At 36.7% G+C, this 20,004-nt stretch overlaps 1 protein-coding gene across 2 annotated transcripts; it reads left to right on the plus strand.

Moving 5' to 3' along the window:
- Positions 1-2,479: 2,479 nt before the first annotated feature.
- Positions 2,480-18,540, plus strand: LOC105445204 (origin recognition complex subunit 4-like). Of its 2 annotated transcripts, XM_030973107.1 has the most exons (11): positions 2,480-2,726; positions 3,773-3,863; positions 4,730-4,891; positions 5,493-5,541; positions 6,270-6,418; positions 12,177-12,350; positions 12,858-12,944; positions 13,623-13,731; positions 14,955-15,050; positions 16,109-16,176; positions 17,777-18,540. In XM_030973107.1, exons 1-11 carry the CDS (start codon positions 2,554-2,556, stop codon positions 17,969-17,971), a joined length of 1,353 nt encoding a protein of 450 aa, XP_030828967.1. In that variant the 5' UTR covers positions 2,480-2,553; the 3' UTR covers positions 17,972-18,540. The 2 variants fall into 2 exon arrangements, with proteins under 2 accessions (XP_030828967.1, XP_030828968.1); XM_030973108.1 differs by lacking the exons at positions 5,493-5,541; positions 6,270-6,418.
- The last annotated feature ends 1,464 nt before the right edge of the window (positions 18,541-20,004 follow it).

A 20,004-nucleotide genomic window follows, 5' to 3' on the forward strand; every position in this document is an offset into this window, starting at 1 on the left:
GGAAGTTTGGACCCATCTGTGAATATGTGAAGTTGGCTGAACCATTTTGTGTTTATTATTTCTAAACTTCTCTGTTGCAAAAGTAGTGGATTATCAGATTTGTTTATCTGACTAGCCAATTCAATTGATATAACAGGCTCCGTTAGTAACCATGGGGGGAAGTTTAGGGGTTTTAATTTTTCTACAGAAAGGTGTTTGTTAGAGTTTTCTGTTCGATAACCAAACGGTTTGTTGCACTGTTTTCCTTTCATATACTGATACTGCCAACAAGGTTGTAAACTTGGAAAAACTGGATGCTTAGGTTGCTGTTCTATGCTGTGCTTATATTTCAGGGCTAGTTGTTGTCTCCTAAGATCTAATGGGGCTTCTCCCATTTCTACTTGGAGAGACGCTAGTGAAGTTACCGGTAGGGCACCTGCACATATCCTTAAGGATTGGTATTGAATCGAATCTAACACCTTCTTTACGTTTTCCGATGCACTGTCGTAGGCTTCACACCCGAAGTCCAAAAGGGGGCGAATATCCTGAACTAAATTCGACTTAAGCCCAATTACCTCGGTTACCAATAATGAAGAAATTTTTTGAAGAAGCATAATGATCATCCTGTATTTCATCAACTAGTTGTAAGATTTGGCGTATCGACCCCCTCTCGGTGTATAAAAGTACAAACATATTCACATATTATCAATATAACAATAGTATAACATCAAAAATGATAAACATATGATAATATGAACAAAGATAAACATTTGATATTATATAATTATCAAATTATCAACTTATGTGTTTACTAGTAGTATACAGTTATAGGACGCTTTTGCCTAGATGTGATCTGATATTTGAATACACCTGCAGTATACCAGTGGCGGATCCAGGGGGGGGCGACACAGGGGGCACGTGCCCCCCCCCCCCGGCCCCCAAAAATGCTGAAATCAGCCCCAAATTAGCCAAAAATGTACTGGCAAACAGGGACGTATCCCCCCGCCCCCCCCCAAAAAAAAAAAAAAAAAAAAAAAAAAAATTAGTGCGCACCCCCCCCCCCCCCCCCCCCACCCCCACTGAGCGGAAATTGCGGCCGGCGCGATTTTCAAATATTCGGGAGCAAAAAAAATGTGCTCTTACCCCCCCCCCCCACCCCGCTTATTCACCTTACCCCCCCCCCCCCCTCCCCCGTGCCCCCCCCCCCCCCCCACGTGAAGAAATTCCTGGATCCGCCCCTGTATACCGACATCAAACTTTTTATAAAACAAAGATATCTTAGTGATTGACAATGACAATGACATTTATTCTCATGTCACCCATGACCAAGGTATTGAAGAATACCATCAATCATATTTGTACCAATAATATATTATTTAATTATGTACAAACAAAAAAGAAATTAAAGCAATATACAAATAGGCAAATACTCACTAATAAAATGATCGAGTAATATGAATTAATTAATAAAGACTTTATAATGAATAAATTAGAATGAAAGTGGGGTCCTCACAAAATAAACAACCAGAAATAAAAGAAATAATATAAGAAGTTCCTGAATAAAGGCCACTAGGACATGTGTTTTGTTTTTTCTGAGCTGACTGTTTCACTCTGCATCTGACTTCTGCACTGAGTGAAAAGATAGCTTGAGCGTGAGGTAAGTTAAAGAGAATTATAGACTTTTTTTAATTGTAGCGATAAAATATCTTGCAGTGCTAAATAAGGCCATGATTAGAGGAAATAAGGATCCAACTGAACGACTCGCGAAGAGATGTTGAGAGTACTGTCCCATACGTCCAATTTTGTGTTTGTAGTCAGGTAGCTAGTAGGCCGTAGGGGACTTTAAAAGAACTTCTATTTTCTGCAGACGACTGTAATCCTCTACATTTCTAAGGTATGACATTTCTTCGATATCGTATATTTGCGATTTGTCTGCGTTTACAAGGATATCCTCGTTTATGCAGACGATCCTCATTCTCGGACCAGAGCAGAGCAGAGCCCCTAGTCCCTACTGATTTCATATCTTTAAAAAAAATTATGATTGATTTTTTAACCATGGGATTTCAAAAGAGTTGATACCACTTTTCAGAAGAGTATGTTAATACTAGTGTCCTATGTTGTACATATATATGTCTGACCAACATCAAACATTTTTTCTCTTTTATCTTGATGTAGATCTAGGTTTATTTGTGAATGATAATATTTCATGAAATTGAAAGTCACCAACTCCAGTGAGCTCGACGCTGATGCGTGCCAGAGCTCCCTGGAGTTCGAAAGTCACTAGACTTAAACTACTTTAATCCACAAATCCTTGACTGATTGTTGTATTTTTAATGCCTAAATCTCTTTACTTTTATTCATTTTTTTAAGTTTTAGGGTTTCTTTCATTCCTCATTTATATTTTTATATTTTTTTCTTTCATTCCTCAATTCCATATTCCCACCAAATGAAGGGAATCTTCATTGTATTTTAAGCAAAGATGTTCTGATGTTCTGAATCTGAGAGAAAGTTTTTCAGCGAGCCGATACCAGTAAAAATACACGTCTTCCAAGTTCCAAACTCATTGTTTTCAAGATGCCATCAAAGAACAAAGGGAGGAAGAGTGTTGCTGGCATCAAACCGAATCCATCGTCCTCCCTATCAGGAGCTGAAGATGAAGTTTATTTTGAGGTGCAGAGAATCTTGAGGAACAGGATGTGTGGTTCTGAACTACCAGCCAGTCTTCCACATCTGCAGGATCAGAGAAGGTAAGACTTCAAACAGTAAAAAAGGCTAAGAAATGAGATGCATTCTTACAACAGGACATGCTTTTCTCATAAAAATCTAGTGTCCTTTGATATGATTTGATATTGTTAAGCATGCATGTTTGTGTTACAATAAAACCACTGATAGATCATTAACTGATAGTAATTGTTTTTTATGCCTCCGCCACCGAAGGTGGTGCCGGAGGCATCATGTTTTCGGGTTGTCCGTCCGTACGTCCGTACGTCCGTCCGTACGTCCGTCCGTACGTCCGTCCGTCCGTCCCGTTTGACCGTTATCACAATATCTCAAGAACCATTTAAGATTTAAACTTAAGACTCAGGAATAGTATTTATCACCATAGGAAGACGATCTGATTAGATTTTGGAGTACGTAGGTCAAAGGTCACAGGTCACAGAGGTCAACTTATGAAATTCCTTGTATTGAGTTTGTTAGCGCGATATCTCAAGAACCATTTGAGATTTAAACTTCAAACTTAAGGATAGTATGTATCACCATAGGAAGACGATCTGATTAGATTTTGGAGCACGTATGTCAAAGGTCAAGGGTCACAGAGGTCAACTTATGAAATTCCATACATTGAGATTGTTATCATGATATCTCAAGAACCACTGGAGATTTAAACTTCAAACTTAGTGATAGTGTGTATCACTATAGGAAAACAATCTGATTAGATTTTGGAGCACGTAGGTCAAAGGTCAAGGGTCACAGAGGTCAACTTATGAAATTCCATACATTGAGATTGTTATCATAATATCTCAAGAACCACTAGAGATTTAAACTTCAAACTTAATGATAGTGTGTATCACCATAGGAAGACAATCTGATTAGATTTTGGAGCACGTAGGTCAAAGGTCAAGGGTCACAGAGGTCAACTTATGAAATTCCATACATTGAGATTGTTATCATGATATCTCAAGAACCACTGGAGATTTAAACTCCAAACTTGTTTAAATTGCTCTATTGCGGAGGCATCATTTTCGACTGCGCGCAGTCAAAATTCCATCTAGTTTCTGTCTACTCCATGCAGGCATTTGATGGATATCATAGAGCGCTGTGCTACTCAAGGTGAGAGCAACTCAGCCCTGGTTATTGGTCCTCGTGGAAGTGGAAAGTCAATGGTAAGGCTTGGAAGATATATTGAATGCTTACTCATGGTCAAACAAATGATGCACTTTAGATATTTAGGTAACATTTTGATCATTCAAATACTGGACTTGGTTGTCTGGATTTGGGTCCTTTCTTTGACTTGGGTTTAACTACACATTTTGGGATATTGTATTGAAATTAAAGAGTAAGACTTGTGGAAGCATGAAAACCCAATAGCTAATATATCTGTAGTAGTGATTCTTTGGCTTAATTTTAGGCTATTATTTGATAATTTTGCAAGTGTACTCCTTGGGTTTTGTCTGTGACAAGTGTATTTTGCAAGAAAAAGAAATAAATCAACAACAATTGGGAAGAAATCTGTAAAAACACATAAACATTGACAACTTTTCACCAAATACTGTTCTACCCTTATTGGGACTTGGTAACATTGTTCAGATGAGAGATAGTGGTGCTAAGGAAGTGACTTCAATGCTAGATGTACAATTAAAGATAATCTGAAAATCTGAGTGAAAACGGACCATTATTAATGATACAAAGTGGGAAAAACTGATCTGATCGATTCCTTAATTCTCCCAACTATATTATTACAATTCAACTTTCAACGATGTTACCGAGTCACTTTAATCAATTTTTTTATTGGTATGAAAATTCACAGTGGATTTGTTACATAAAAAATACTGAAAGTTGTGAAATGGTGTCATGAAAATTGAGAATTCCAGATAATTTGATTATTTCCCATTACATCAGAAAGGTCAAGTCGTGTCAGCTGGAGCTGAAACGCTAAAAATATCAGAGGTAAAGATTTTTGTATTGAGAGCAAAAGTTAAACTCTCAATATAATATGGTTTCAACTTTGATATCCGATCTTGCTTTACAGCTGCTGAAGCATGTCCTGGCTGAACTGGTGAAGAATCGTAAAGTCTCCACCAACCTGCTTCAGGTGCGTCTGAATGGTCTGCTCCAGACGGATGATAGGATCGCTATCCAGGAGATCACAAGACAACTCAAGCTCGAGAATGTTGCAGAAGAGAAAGTCTTTGTAAGTTGCAGGAATGAATGCTCAATCATCACAGATTCTACGCGATGAACTGTGTGCATGCAATGTATGCTGCTAGGTTAGGCATATACCAGAGTGCCTGTACAACTAGCACAACAACATGTACTCTAATCGAAATATCCATCCACTCTTGGTTTTACTACAGAAACCATCTGAATTAAAGCAAAAATGTACTATAAATTCATAAAATCTTGTCTATTGGCTGCTCTTTGAACGAACTTTAAATGTCAAAATATCAATTCTTCCTCAAAATAACCATTGCAATATATTATCGAATCATGGAACTATTTTTTGTTAGCAAACCTTTCAGCGGCACCTTTGTGGAAATTTACAAAAGTCATCTACGTACGAAAAAAGGACAAATCTAAATTCCAACACTACAATTTGATGTACAATTGATCGAAGGAGATTTTAAAATGCACCACAATGGTTATAAAATGGCCGATAGCCTGAATGATATGATATGAGAGGACTCCTCAAATTGTATTTATTTGTCCTGTAGAAACTGTGGTGTTTGAGGGAATTTTGTTCCTTCTATATTTTGCAGTTAATCAAAATTGTGTTTCTACATTCATATTCACAGGGTTCCTTTTCTGAAAATCTAGCATTCCTGCTTGAGTCTTTAAAGAAGGGTGAGATTAAGTGATTATTTGATTATTTTGTAATTTACTCTTAAAGTGAGGTAATTTGACTAATCTTTATTTGAAAAAGAAATGATTTAATGTTGTACGATTAAATCCCTTTATAGATAGAAGAGTGAATAAGGTAACCAATTTGGTTCATGAAGAAAAACGTCTATACTTCAGATTTCACCTCTCCAGTCTCATTACTGGCAATGTTAGTTATGTTAGATGAAACGGCAGCCTCTGGAAAAGATATTAATATTGTGTAAAAGCTGGCATAAACGTGCATTTGGGAACAAGAAAAACTAAAAGATATAGCAGTCTTGACTTTTATTCCTCTTACATCATAACTACAAATGTCAACGAGCATCTGTCTTTGGAATTTAATTACAATTTTGTGAAATTGTTTCTTTTAATGATAGGTTTATTAATTGTCTTACCAAATCTGATAATAAATATTCATTAGTTATTTACCGACTACTTCAGTAAGTCATTAGCACTCATGAACAGCTTTTATTCTGTGTGATTCAAAGGTGTTTTTGTGAGAGAAAAAAAATATAATAGCATAAAAGATAAAATTCCTAAATGCCACCACAAACTCTCTCTCTCCCTCTCTTTCTCTCTCTCTGTCTCTTTCTGTCTCTGTTTCTCTTTCTCTCCCCCTCTCTCTCCCCCCTCTCTCTCTCTCTCTCTCTCTCTGATCATCCTGAAATTTAAAATGTACTTTAATCCATCAGATTCCAGTGGAGCCCAGTCCATTCTGTTCATCGTGGATGAGTTTGATCTGTATGCCCATCATAAGAATCAGACTCTCCTCTACAATCTCTTTGATATCTGCCAGTCAGCCCAGACACCCATCACAGTCATTGGAGTCACCTGCAGACTGGTAGGATGTAGTTAAGGCTTCTTTCTCATTGCTTTCCTTTGAAAGCATCATTTAACAATGTTAAATCTGAGATGCATGGCCCTATGTGTTATCAGTGTCTGTGATATGGTGTAATATTGAAACCCTAAAAACATTGCACTTCAAAATGATCATGAAGTGCCTCAAAAAAGTTTTAATCTTTGAGTGACCGGTTTTACCATACCGGTACTCATTTTTCCCAATAGACTGTAGTGTTATAAAAAATGTTAGGGAAACAAAAAATGAAGTTTCCACTTCCAATCGTAAATATCTTGATAATCAGACAGGCGATTGGCTTGTGAAAGTCATGGGATTCCTGACTGACCTAAAGGTTTATAATTATGATCGCAGCATGAGCTGAATCCAGGATTTTGCTTCAGAATCTGAGGCAATGTCACTTTAAGTGGGTGCTTAGAAAGAAAGTAGTATCCAGGCGCGGATCCAGGATTTTCCAATAGGGGGGGCCGGAAATTTGAAAATTGCGCAGACAGTATTTCAACTCAACATACCAATACTGACAAGGTCATATTAGAAGCACCATACCGGTAATTTTTTTTGACATTTTCATCGGGGGGGGGGGGGGGGGGGGGGGGGCCGAAGCCTCTTGCCCGAAAAAGTAATTTTCTGGTTTCACTATTCGGCTAGTGAGCGAAGCGAGCGAGCAAAAATTTGAGGATGATATGTATTTTGTGAAAGTGTTATTTATCACCAAAATATACGAGAAAAGATATAACAAATTCATATTCGGGCAGCTCGCTGTCCCCTCCCCCCCCCCCCCCCATTACGCGCGAAGCGCAGAAGCTTTAATGTTCATGAAATTATTAGAGAAAGAAGAGGATTTGTTGTACCGTTCTCGGTTGTTAATCATTGTTTGAATTCAGCTTTGACGTTTCATTAAATCATTAGAGAAAGAGTACCGTTCTCGACTCTTAATCCTTGCCTGAATAAGTTATTGAGTCTCCCCTTCCCTCTCCCGCGCGAAGCGCGGAAGCTTAGACGTTTCATTAAATTATTAGAGAAAGAAGAGGATTCGTTGTACCGTTCTCGGTTGTTAATCATTGTTTGAATTCAGCTTTGACGTTTCATTAAATCATTAGAGAAAGAGTACCGTTCTTGACTATTAGTCATTGTCTGAATTGAGTTCCCCCCTCTCCCGCGTGAAGCGCAAAAGTTTAACGTTTCATTAAATTATTAGAGAAAGAAGACGATTCGTTGTACCGTTCTCGATTCTTAATCATTGTCTGAATTCAGTTTCCATACCCCCTCCCGCGCGAAGCGCGGAAGCTTTGACGTTTCATTAAATCATTAGAGAAAGAGTACCGTTCTCGACTCTTAATCCTTGTCTGAATTGAGTTCCCCCCCTCTCTCTCGCGCGAAGTGCAGAAGCTTTGACGTTTCATTAAATTATTAGACAAAGAAGACGATTCGTTGTTCCGTTCTCGGTTCTTAATCATTGTCTGAATTCAGTTTCCATACCCCCTCCCGCGCGAAGCGCGGAAGCTTTGATGTTTCATTAAATCATTAGAGAAAGAGTACCGTTCTCGACTCTTAATCCTTGTCTGAATTGAGTTCCCCCCCCCTCTCTCTCGCGCGAAGCGCAGAAGCTTTGACGTTTCATTAAATTATTAGAGAAAGAAGACGATTCGTTGTACCGTTCTCGGTTGTTAATCATTGTATCAATTCAGTTTCCATACCCCCTCCCGCGCGAAGCGCGGAAGCTTTGACGTTTCATTAAATCATTAGAGAAAGAGTACCGTTCTCGACTCTTAATCATTGTCTGAATTCAGTTTCTATACCCCCTCCCGCGCGAAGCGCGGAAGCTTTGACGTTTCATTAAAACATTAAAGAAGAGTACCGTTCTTGACTCTTAATCCTTGTCTGAATTGACTTCCCCCCTCTCCCGCGTGAAGCGCAAAAGTTTAACGTTTCATTAAATTATTAGAGAAAGAAGACGATTCGTTGTACCGTTCTCGATTCTTAATCATTGTCTGAATTCAGTTTCCATACCCCCTCCTGCGCGAAGCGCGGAAGCTTTGACGTTTCATTAAATCATTAGAGAAAGAGTACCGTTCTCGACTCTTAATCCTTGTCTGAATTGAGTTCCCCCCCCCCTCTCTCTCTCTCGCGCAAAGCGCAGAAGCTTTGACGTTTCATTAAATTATTAGAGAAAGAAGACGATTCGTTGTTCCGTTCTCGGTTCTTAATCATTGTCTGAATTCAGTTTCCCCCCCTCCGCGCAAAGCGCGGAAGCTTTGACGTTTAATTGAATTATTAGAGAAAAGAAGATGATTTGTTGTACCATTCTCGACTCTTATTCCTTGTCTTAATTCAGTTTTCCCCCTCCCGCGCGAAGCTTTGACCTTTCATTGAATTATTAGAGAAAGAAGATGATTCCTTGTTTCTTTCTCGACTCTAAATCCTTGTCTGAATTCAGTTTTCCTCCTCCCGCGCGTAGCGCGTAAGCTTCTGACGCTTCATTAAATTATGAGAGAAATAAGATGATTCGTTGTCTCATTCTCGATTCTTAATCCTTGTTTGAATTCATTTTCCACCTTCCGCGCGAGGCGCGGAAGCTCTGACCTTTCATAGTTTAATGAAATTATTAGAGAAAAAAGATAATTCGTTGTTCCATTCCCGACTCTTAATCCTTCTCTGAATTCAGTTTTCCCCTCCAGCGCAAAGCGCAGAAGCTTAACGTTTCATTAAATTATTAGAGAAAAATGTCAAAAATGTTTCTTTGTCTGCTCCTTTTTTTCGTCCTATCTTCTCTTACTGCCCCTACCGCCCCTAGCTACGCATGCTTTAAAGGGAAAATGAAACAATCATGATTGTGATAGCATACAATTAGGTCAGTAGAAATGAAAGGGGAAAAAAGATCTATGTATACACCAACCATGAAATAATCGGGACCGGGAGCGTCATATCTTAGTTTTGTGTTATCGGGCGAGGGCCGGAGCGGAGCGACCAAGCGAGATTTTGCAATGTAGAATGCTGAAATTATGCATTGTCCAATATGTACGTTCTTTCCGCTACATGTATATTTCTTTCTAGCTATATATCTAAATTTCCGGGGGGACGTGTCTCTCTATCGGGCCCAGGATCGCCGCCGCTGTCCATTATCACTACCTACATGAGTTCAAATATAAGCACAAGCGAGTTGGTATGAGCTGAATCCAAATGAAGGGCAAAATAAGAGTTGTGAAGCGGCCCTACCGTTAATTTAAAATTTGACTGTTTAGTATATAGCTTCTATTTGAAAGACATCCAAAACATTGTGCCCTTTTCAATTTTTTTCAAAAAGCAGGGGCTGTTTGTAACGTTTAACTTTGAATCCGTGGCTCGAGATTTTATGCGGCCGGCCCGGCCCCCTCTACTCAATAACGTTTCCCAAGCCTTCTGGAATGACCCCAAATCTCCCGATTACAGTTTTTCCCTTATTCGTCGTTACTGTCTCTTAGCGCCATTTCCTTGTCTTTCCCCCTTTCTCACCCGACTTTTCTCTTCCCCATTCCCACCCCCACCCCCCCCCCCCATCCACTCAGTGTTATCTAGGGTATGCGCATGTATGTTCCCTCTCTTAGTTTGAAAGCACCCCTTTATCTTCGGTGTGTAGAGTCAGTGCGGGCCGGATTTGTGTGTATTACGGGCCGGACTTTGTTGCGTGAAAAGTAACCCTTTATCGGAAATTTTGGGAACACAAAATCGGTCCCTCCGACCCCGGGGAGGGAGTGAGGTGGGGGGGGGGGGGATCTTCTTCTTTTTTTTTCTTTCTCTATCTCTCTTCTTTCTTTTCTCTTCTCATTTCTTTTCTCTTCTCCTTTTTTTCTTCTCTTCTCCTTTCTTTTTTTTCCTCTTTTTTTTTGCGCCGCCAATAGGGGGGGCCGCGGCCGTTTCGGCCCCCCCCTGGATCCGCCACTGGTATCTGCTTGTAAATAAGCCTAAAGGATAAAGCTGAGTTCTTATCCTCGTCTTATAAAAGAGTTGTAGTTGATTACAAATAATTTGCAATTTATATCAGTCTCTATCGCAGGCAGCCTCATTACTATTATACAACATGAATTCCCTTGAATATAATGCCACTGCTATGCAGACACACACATTTATTTGTCTTTCAGGTCTAATGTACTTGCTCAAGAGCAAAGAATTTAAGCAATAGAAGCATGTGTTGATTATATTGGTGGATGAATGCTTCAAATAAACTGATGCTAAATGATAGGAAAACAAAATAGTTGCTTATTGGCACTTCTAAAGAAGTATCCAAACTTAATTTCAGTGGGGAATCTGTCAGAAGTTCTGTCATAAAAACATCACTCAGTGCTAGAAATCAGTAGCACTTTATATGGAAGCACAAATTACAAACATGGGTATTCAACATACCATATAACCTCTGACGTATTCAAGAGTATTTTGATCAGGACAGTACTAAAACAATTTTTCATGATTGCATCACTAGTAAGTTAGTCTACTGTAATGGGTTATTGAATTGACTCCCTAACTCGCAAATAGGGCGACTGCAGCAGGTCTAAAACACCTGTGCAAGACTGATTTGTGGTTGTTCCAAATTCTCATCTCTCTCTTGATAGATCTGCACTGGCAACCAGTATGCCAAAGAATACCATTCAAGTTTCTGTTGATTATCTATAAGTACTAAGTGGTCAATCCCCTCGGTATATGGTAGAACTATTACAACTGAAGTTTAATAAACATACTCACAACCTGCACAGCTCCCAAGAATATTCCAAACCCCATCACACAAAAAAGAATAACATTGGGAGATTGAGCATTTGTATGGTCACTTTGGTGTGGAAAAACTTACCGTTAGAAATTCACCATCTTTTACTAATTGTTATGAATCAAAACTAAAAGTACATCTTTTTATTTAAAGGTAATACAAAGTTTTGGGAAATTTTGAAAATATTGGGTGGATAGTAATTCTTGTCAATTTTTATATATTTGGATTCCCCTGTGGATGTATTATAAGCACTAGAAAATTTAGCCCCTATAAGACTTCTGCTTTTGAGAAAAATTGAATATAAAAATTTACCGTTGCTCCCGGTTAAATTTTGATAAATTTCAAATGGCGCCTACGGCTGTTCAACGGCAACTGCGACAATGAAAATCTCAGAATATGTAGTTTTGTGATATGTAATTTCCATATGATAGCTTATCAGTCGATCTTAGTCAATAAACATTGTTTTGATAAACATTGTTTTATAGCTTAATTAATATCTTGACTTTGAGAGGGAGCTATACAACACAAAGAGTTTATTATTTACAATATCATAACTTAAGACTCAATTTCAACCGCGACAACGATCACTGAATATTGTAGGATCGCATGCTTCCAATATGTTCATTTGAACCAAATTCATGAACCCTTACCAAAACTTTGTATTACCTTTGACTTGATGTTGTAATCAATCACAACTCTTTTTTAAGATGGGGGCCCTGGTCACAACAATAGTTTTGAGCCCATTTATTATATAATATGTATATTAAAGCTTTATTTTGGTGTAATTATAAAGTACCACCAGAATACTATATTTATCATTAGTTATGGAGAGCTACTTTTTGTAAAAGTTTAATAATGCTGTATGAGGGATATCTGTGTCCTATTCGACAATCTCTCAATTTATTTCAGCCCCAAATGGAAAGTACTTGATATGACGAATGACTAATGCACTTAAAATATGTTCCAAATATCTTAACTTATCGTTTTTGTATTAATGTCTCCTCATAGGACGTTGTGGAACTGCTGGAGAAGAGGGTCAAATCACGCTTCTCTCACCGACAGATTCATGTCTTTAACACCTTGACCTTTGACCAGTACTGCGAAGTCTTCAGGAAAACCCTTATGCTGCCCTCTAATTTCATGGACAAAACATTTGCCAAAGAATGGAACAATCACATTGAGGTATGTAACTCTTACAAAAGAAGTCCCATCAGACTTTTGTCTTATTACTGATGAGAGAAACGGATTTGACGAGAATGATGTCCATTGTATATGAGGTGTCATTTAAGGGCTTGTTAGATGGTTTATACCTGGTTTATTTGTAAAAAAACAAAATTAACTGTTGTAGGTCGAACCTTCAGCAATATGTGCTAAGGAGCTTTCTTTAACAATTTTATCATCTCAATGGAAATACTCATTGGCAGCTGATTTTGAGGGACAGACCTCAACTGTAATATCTTTTAGCTAACGATTTTTACTCTTTCCATGTGACATAAGTTCCAAAATAGTCATTTAGGCCGTGTTTATCAGGGGTCGTTTTTTTTGTTTTGTTTTGTTTTGTTATAGGTGTGATTACCTTTATGGCTAACTGTGTAGGTACCTGTGCACATAGTTTTGTTGTCATTGTTACTGGTGAAACCAGTTTTAAATCAGTTCATTTTTATATTTGTTATGTTTTATTCTAACCAGATGCTTACAGAAGATGCCACCATCACCGAGATACTACAGAAGACCTATAGCTTGGACAAATCAGTTAGGAGTCTGTACAGTCTAATGGTAAGAGGTCAAAGGTCATCAATAACAAGTACTTGACACACACATTCAATGCTGTGGGCAGTTCAATATTCAGCTCTAAAGATAAACTCTTTACAATCTTATTGCACTTAAAATAAGGCAGTTTTTTATTTATCTCACTGTTAAGAAAATATGAAATAAGTAATATCAAATGAAAGATAATTTATTCCCATTTAGATGATGATGATGGAGGCATTTTTCAAATATGACATTGGATAGTGTTAATTAGGGATGTTTAGGAATTTAGAAGCCCTGCAAGGATTCAGTAGAATCTGACAAATTATGAATTCCAACGATGGACACATTTTCATCATTCATACAAGTGCTTAAGGATACCCACGTTCAAATTTTTGTTTGTGTGTGTGAATTACTGATTGCTGCCAGATTCTTGTTTTAGGCACACCTCTTTTTCTTTTATTTCATTTTATGCCTTCTTTTGGAATAGTATTGATTAAATAATTATTTCTTTTGTACACAAGGCACATCAAAATATACTTTGATAACAAATGAAAAACTGCAATGCATATTGTAGTTTGTGTAATATATGAATATAAAAAGCACCCATGCATGATTTTTGTTAACCTCTTTTAGAATAAGAGACCATCCTGAATAGCTCTGATGAGTCAATTAAGCTACAACACATTTTTTTCTTCTTTTCAGTTGTTGCCAATTTCAAGAATCGGTGCAGATCATCCTACATTTGAGGGTCATCAACTACTGGAGAGTCGAAAGATACACAGTACTGATTCAAAGGCTGCTATGTTACACGGTAGGGTTTCAGTAATGATTGTGCAAAACAAGAAAAAGCTTTAATAACTATGATATTTGACAAGACATAGTTTATTCAGTTTAGACCCTCCTTTGAATATTTACCTTTCATATTGTATCTACATCCCTCTATTTTTATATAATTAATTGTTTTCTTCATGTGATTTCCTCTTTGTTCTCTCACTCTCTCTCTCTCTCTCTTTTCCGTCTTGTTCTTGTTCTTGTTTTTCCTCCTCTTCTTCTTTTCCTTTTTCTTGCTTAACCTTCCTGTTTCTTTTATACTTTCCCTTTTTGATTTCTCCTCATTTTCATTAGTCATTACAAAACTAGAAAGTGACATCTTTCGAAAATATTGTATATTTATAGATTACATATATTTTAAAGTCTGAGGGTCTTTATATGAGATGAACAAGGAATCTGTTTTCTAAGATGTTGTTATTGGACTAAAATGCTGTGGGAAGGGATTTTGATATAGGGTTTCTTGCGTCAAATGAAACCTTAGAATTAACAGGAAGATAAACATTTACATTTCGTTGACACAAACAACCCAGTGATTTTTCTTATAAATGATTAACCATATGTACTGAATTTTTTGTGTATTCTCTCATTAATAAAGTCTCATTTATGAAGGACTGAGAATTGTCATGAATGTAAACTTTTCATAGTCAAGATTTATAAATATGTAACTTTTGATTCTATTGTAAAATTTGTAAATCTACAACAAAGGTAATCTGACCAATTGCTTTCATGGAAGGGTGATTTCATGGAATGAAACAATTGGTAGATTGATTGTGTTACAGAATCATTGCTATTTTTTTTAACAGATCAGCCCTGTTACATTTGGAGCCATTTAGCCACATAATATTGTTCTATACCTGCTCAAAATCCCATTTGAGATCAAATCATTAATTTATTCCACAATAGTCAGTTTCCAATTCCTATGTTTAGAGGGAAGTTCTTAAATGGTGTTTTCTTTTATTCTTACATTTCTACATTTTGTCTTTTTACCATTTGGCACGAGCAGACGCTGTTTTGAAGTGCTCCTGAAAATCACGAATTGTACATCTTATTTTACTACCTATGTATATGCATATAAGTGATATACATGTATATTCATCTTGGCATCATCCATTGATTCAAACTATCTGATTAATCCTCAAGAACCACATGTGAAAAGGGATGCCTTACCTTTAATATCTGATTCAACCTATGATTATGTTGTAGGTGTATCTGTACTACAGCTGTGTCTTATCATTGCCATGCGTCACCTCACAGACCTCTATGAAGGAGATCCGTTCAACTTTGAGATGGTTTACAATGGTAGGTAGCTTCCTTAAAGCCCCTCTGCACTAGTTTGGCCAGGAGGAATTAGACCTCTGTGCATGGTCATCGACAGGTGATAACTCATCATTAACATAAGAAAAAGGGGATCATGGGGGACCAAGGGTCACCGATTAGGCATTGTTTGCTATATAGAGGGCGCAAGTAGCCTATAATTAGTGCAGTGGGGCTTTAAATGAAGAAGAAGAAAAAAAGCCAATGGAGTCTAACCTGTTTTAGTGGCCACCTCTCAATAAAGACCACCTGTTTATAGTGGTCTCCCCTATTGCATCCCTCTCGAAGGAAATGTGTATAAAGAACCTGTCTGCCATGGCCACTTTTTGTGTTTCCCTTCATTGGCCTTTATAGACAGGTTTGACTGTAGTAGTAGATGCAGAAACAAAATGTATTAGGGAATGTTATGTTACACAAAAACAGATCATCAACATGGGCTGTGGGGATCACTTCATAAGGAAATACCTACAACATTTTTAAAAGGGCATACCAATATTTCTTCTTACATTTTCATTAAAAATATCTTATCATACCCATGACAAAAATATACAAACCTAATCATTAATACAAGATCTTGCCTCTTACAAAATGGTATTACAAAAGTTTCTAGAGTAATCCTATGTTGAAAAGCATAAAGCATGTTATTATCTGGATAATATTACCAGTATGATATTTTATTTCATATATTGCATAGAAAGATTCTTGGCCTCTGATTGGTCTAAACTACAGGCATGAAATTCACTAATGACTGCTGGGCAGTATAGCAAAAAATATTGACTGGGCATAGTTATACTTGCGCAATTAATGCAGGGACGCAACAAGTGCATGTGAAGTTAACAATGGATACACACAGTGAGAAATAATAGTACAGTTTCCTGATCACCTTGGGCAATAAGGTGAAAAGCAGTAAATATGTATACAATGTATATATGTATTATTTGCCAGTGTTTCTATCAGAAATAATAGGGAATGTGTCTTTTTGTTCATCCATATTGAATATTATTATTGTTATGATATAATATATTCCTTCTCTTCTTTTTCAGAATACCAGAAGTTTATTCAGAAGAAATCCCATACTGTCCAGCAGTTTGACAAATCTGTTGTTTTGAAGGTATGTCTTGTCCCAATGTACTTTTAAAGCCCAATACACATTCTACAATCCTACTGTGTTCCGATTTTCAAAAAACAAAATGTCAGATGCATTAGATATATAAATTTAAACAGTTATTTTAATTTTGTAATTCTTCTCATCAGAGAAAATGCCAAATTAGCTACAGATCATAGACAATTGCAGAACAGGTAGGAAGTCATTATGATTCGCAGATGATTATGCCTTTACCCTCATTATGAGGTTTTATTATCTCTTTGACTCTACAAACATCAATCATCAAGAGTTTATATGTTTGACTGTGCAGAGCAAAGGCCATTTCAAATTCTTTTAAAAATTGGATCACAGTCGAATAGTAGTGTGCAGTGGGCTTAAAGAATCAAATACATTATGCATCAACATCCCTCTTTGCAATTCATCATTTTTGCTGGGCTTGTCAGCTATTATTGATTGTTTTCTTCTCCAATTTGTTTTCTATTCGGTTATATTTTTGTCTGAAAAGATATAAAACCAGATCTATAAATAGTTTTAATGATTTTCCATCTTTCTGAGGAAGACAAAGATTGGAGAATTTTTTCATGTGTTAAGGCTTCTGGTATTACCATAAAAGTTGATGACAACAATTCAAATTATGCCTCCTTCTATGAAGAGATTAGGGATAGGATTCTACATCATGTCATGAAAATCAGTGATCAACAGCAATATTTTTTAATACCATCTCATATCAAATTTGTACGGCTTTAGTATTGCATTGTTACATTTCATAACATGATAGGATAGTGTGCAAGTAAGAGAAGATTTCTCTGTTATTGTAGAACACAAGAACTTTTGTCTAAATCATGCAACTGGTGTACACATATAGAGCATTTGTTTTATTAAATGAATGCCTTAAACTTATGTTTCAACTATCAAAAGAAACAGCTTCCATATGTCATTGCTTAATTAATACTAAGAGTTACATGTCTTTATGTGTACTAGGTTCTCTTCAATCTCTTGTATAAAAAGATGTACACTACTCCAAAAATTAAACCCAAGTCTTCTAGATGCTATCTTGATTGATGAAGATCAAAATTAATTGAATTTTTCTTTCATGTAGGTATGCAAAAGACCCCGGGTGTGTTTGTAGTTGGTCTTTTCCCTCATAATAATCTAAAGGGTACATTTTGGATGATCTTTGTGAAAAAATGAATATTGAGTATTGGGAGCATGTAATCTCAGATATCAATTAGTTTCCCATGTAAGTCAAAAGAAAGTATCTTATCATCTGATATTTATTGCTTTGATTTCAATTTTGTGTAGATGATGTATTATGTGTAAGGTGTTGTCAAGATGCATTTTCCTTTTCATTCCTGGTGATTTTTATGATCTAGACTTACCAAATTATCAATTGTTATGTTATTTAATCACCTGGCTTTTCCTGATGGATGCATATCCTGTGTGGTAATCTTAAAATGTTCAATTCTGGTACTGGTAAACCTAATATAGCTAAATATAATGGTCTTGAAACCTCTCATTCATACATCTGTTTGGATCTTTATGCATTCACGTTAGAAGGTCGTTTTGATGTGATGTTACATTTGTTTGTTGTAATTCTGTATTTCAGGCATTTGAGCATCTTGTTGCCTTGGAGCTGGTGAAGCCAGCAGAGCACAGCACGGCATCATCTACCAGGACCCAGAAGGAATACAGAGCCATGAGTATACTGGTCACCTCTTCACAGCTAGCAGAGTCTCTGAGCTCTTACCCATCTTGTCCAAGTGAACTCCTACACTGGGCTAAGAATCCGATGGCTTCGTGAAATTTTCGCAGAAAAGAGTGTCTGAACTCATTATACAAAAGCAATTGCCTTGTTTCTGTTGAAATCGGTGCCAGGAGGCTGATGTATCTTCACAGCTAGAAAGTCCTTAAGCTCTTGTCTGTCTTGTCAAGTATGCCCCTACACTTGGCTAAGAATCCAATGAGAGTTTCATGGAAAAGAGTATTTAAACTCCTTATGCCGTAGCATCTAGCTTGTTTCAAGTGAGCTGAACAAAATGGGACAAAGACAATCTCAGGTATCTGGTTACTGTAATGCCAGTTAAACCTGCTGAGTACAGCTAGCAGAATAAATGAACCCAAAATCATTTTGTTCCAGTGAGCTCCTACAATTTGTCCAAGATCATTTCATCATTTCTGAACTCCTACAAAAGCATTCTACTTGTTTTCCTTGTGTCCCATTGAGCTTCAAGATTGGAACAAGAATACCTAGGTGTCTAGAAGGCTTAGAGCTGATGAAGCCTGCAGAGCACAACTAACAGAGTCCTTGAAATCCACTCCGTCGTCCATAGAGGACATCAGTACTATATTGTTGTTGCAGTTCTCATTTAACCCTTTGCTTACAGGAACCTGGTGGTCCCTTTGTTAAGCCTATGGGACCTATACAATTCAGTAGTCAATGGGTTAAAAAAAGTGGTGTGGAGGAGCTAACACCCTAAAATGTGTGGCATTGAGATGTAAGACTAGGCTATGTCTTGCTCCATGGTGTTTATTTATGAATTTGCCAAGGTGGAGAAGGTACTAATAAACTGTTACCTGTGCCGTCATGAATGAACTATTCATTGATTTAAACCCAGTGTCCTGGGGAATGAAATACTTTTGAATTGAATGAAATTTATTTTGGAAAGGACGGAATGTGAGTTTGATATCAAAATTATATTTATTTTTCTATATTTTTGTATACTTTTTTTTTAATTTTTTTTTTTTACTATATAACATTTTCAAGGAAGATAGTGAAAAAGACACAGAAATAAATCACCCCTCTCTTTTTGCCAGGATGATTTAAAGAGAATAAAATTATTTGTGTATACATGGTGTCAGCAAAAAATTACATATGTATGAGAATTCCACTTGCAAAATCTCTGAAAGTATCAAATAACTTTTAATGAAAAGTAATAGGCTATGTTAGTAGAGTATCTTCTAGTCTTGGTATGAATTTTCAATCATTTTTCCCTAGTTTGAAGAAGAAAAAAAAAGAACTTAGGAGATATTAAGAAATGTTTTTAATTGATGTCTTTTTTGGGTGTAAACCTTGAATATTATAAACTTTCTAATTCATATATATCCGTTTGGAAGCATATCACAAAAGAAATATCCCCTGAAAATGATTGCTCCTCTAATGACCTCATATTTAAAATATGGGGAAAAATGGCTCAAACTTTCATGCCACATACATGTGTATGGTTTGTTTAAATGTTTTTTTTTTCTTCTTTCTTTTACCCGACTGCTATGAATGAAAGCATGTAGTCCTGTATACCCACTAATTGCTGTGTGTAGCATACGGTAGGTGACTTTGTGTAAGACCAAGTCAAATTCTACTCATATAGAACTTATGTTTTGATTATGTAATACATTTGTGGCATTATTCACACACTTTGATCAAGATTTTTGCAATTATTGAAGGTTGATTTTTTATAAGTCTTTAAGATCTTGCTTTATCTTTCCTGCTTTTGTTTTATTGTACAAGAATTTCTTATATTTGTATCAGAAGCATTCCTATACAAGAATTCCTCAATAAAATTGATATTTTTGTTACAAGAATATGTGCTGCATTTATTTTTTTCTTCTCTTTATGGTTCATGATAGATGATCTAGTTTGTGTGACATTAAATGGAGAGTGGATGTACTAAAATGATACATGTGTGAATGCTTATGAACATAAGTAAAGCATTAAGTAAAGGCCTTAGACAACCTAGGAAGGATGATGGTTGTTGAGAAAGACAAGATCTTAGAGGCATCGTTTATCAATGTTAAATCTGAGATGCATGGCCCTATGTATTATTAGTGTATGTGATA

The sequence above is a fragment of the Strongylocentrotus purpuratus genome, unplaced genomic scaffold (assembly GCF_000002235.5).
Source record: "Strongylocentrotus purpuratus isolate Spur 01 unplaced genomic scaffold, Spur_5.0 spur5_scaffold_6, whole genome shotgun sequence".
In the NCBI taxonomy this organism is placed as follows: domain Eukaryota; kingdom Metazoa; phylum Echinodermata; class Echinoidea; order Camarodonta; family Strongylocentrotidae; genus Strongylocentrotus; species Strongylocentrotus purpuratus.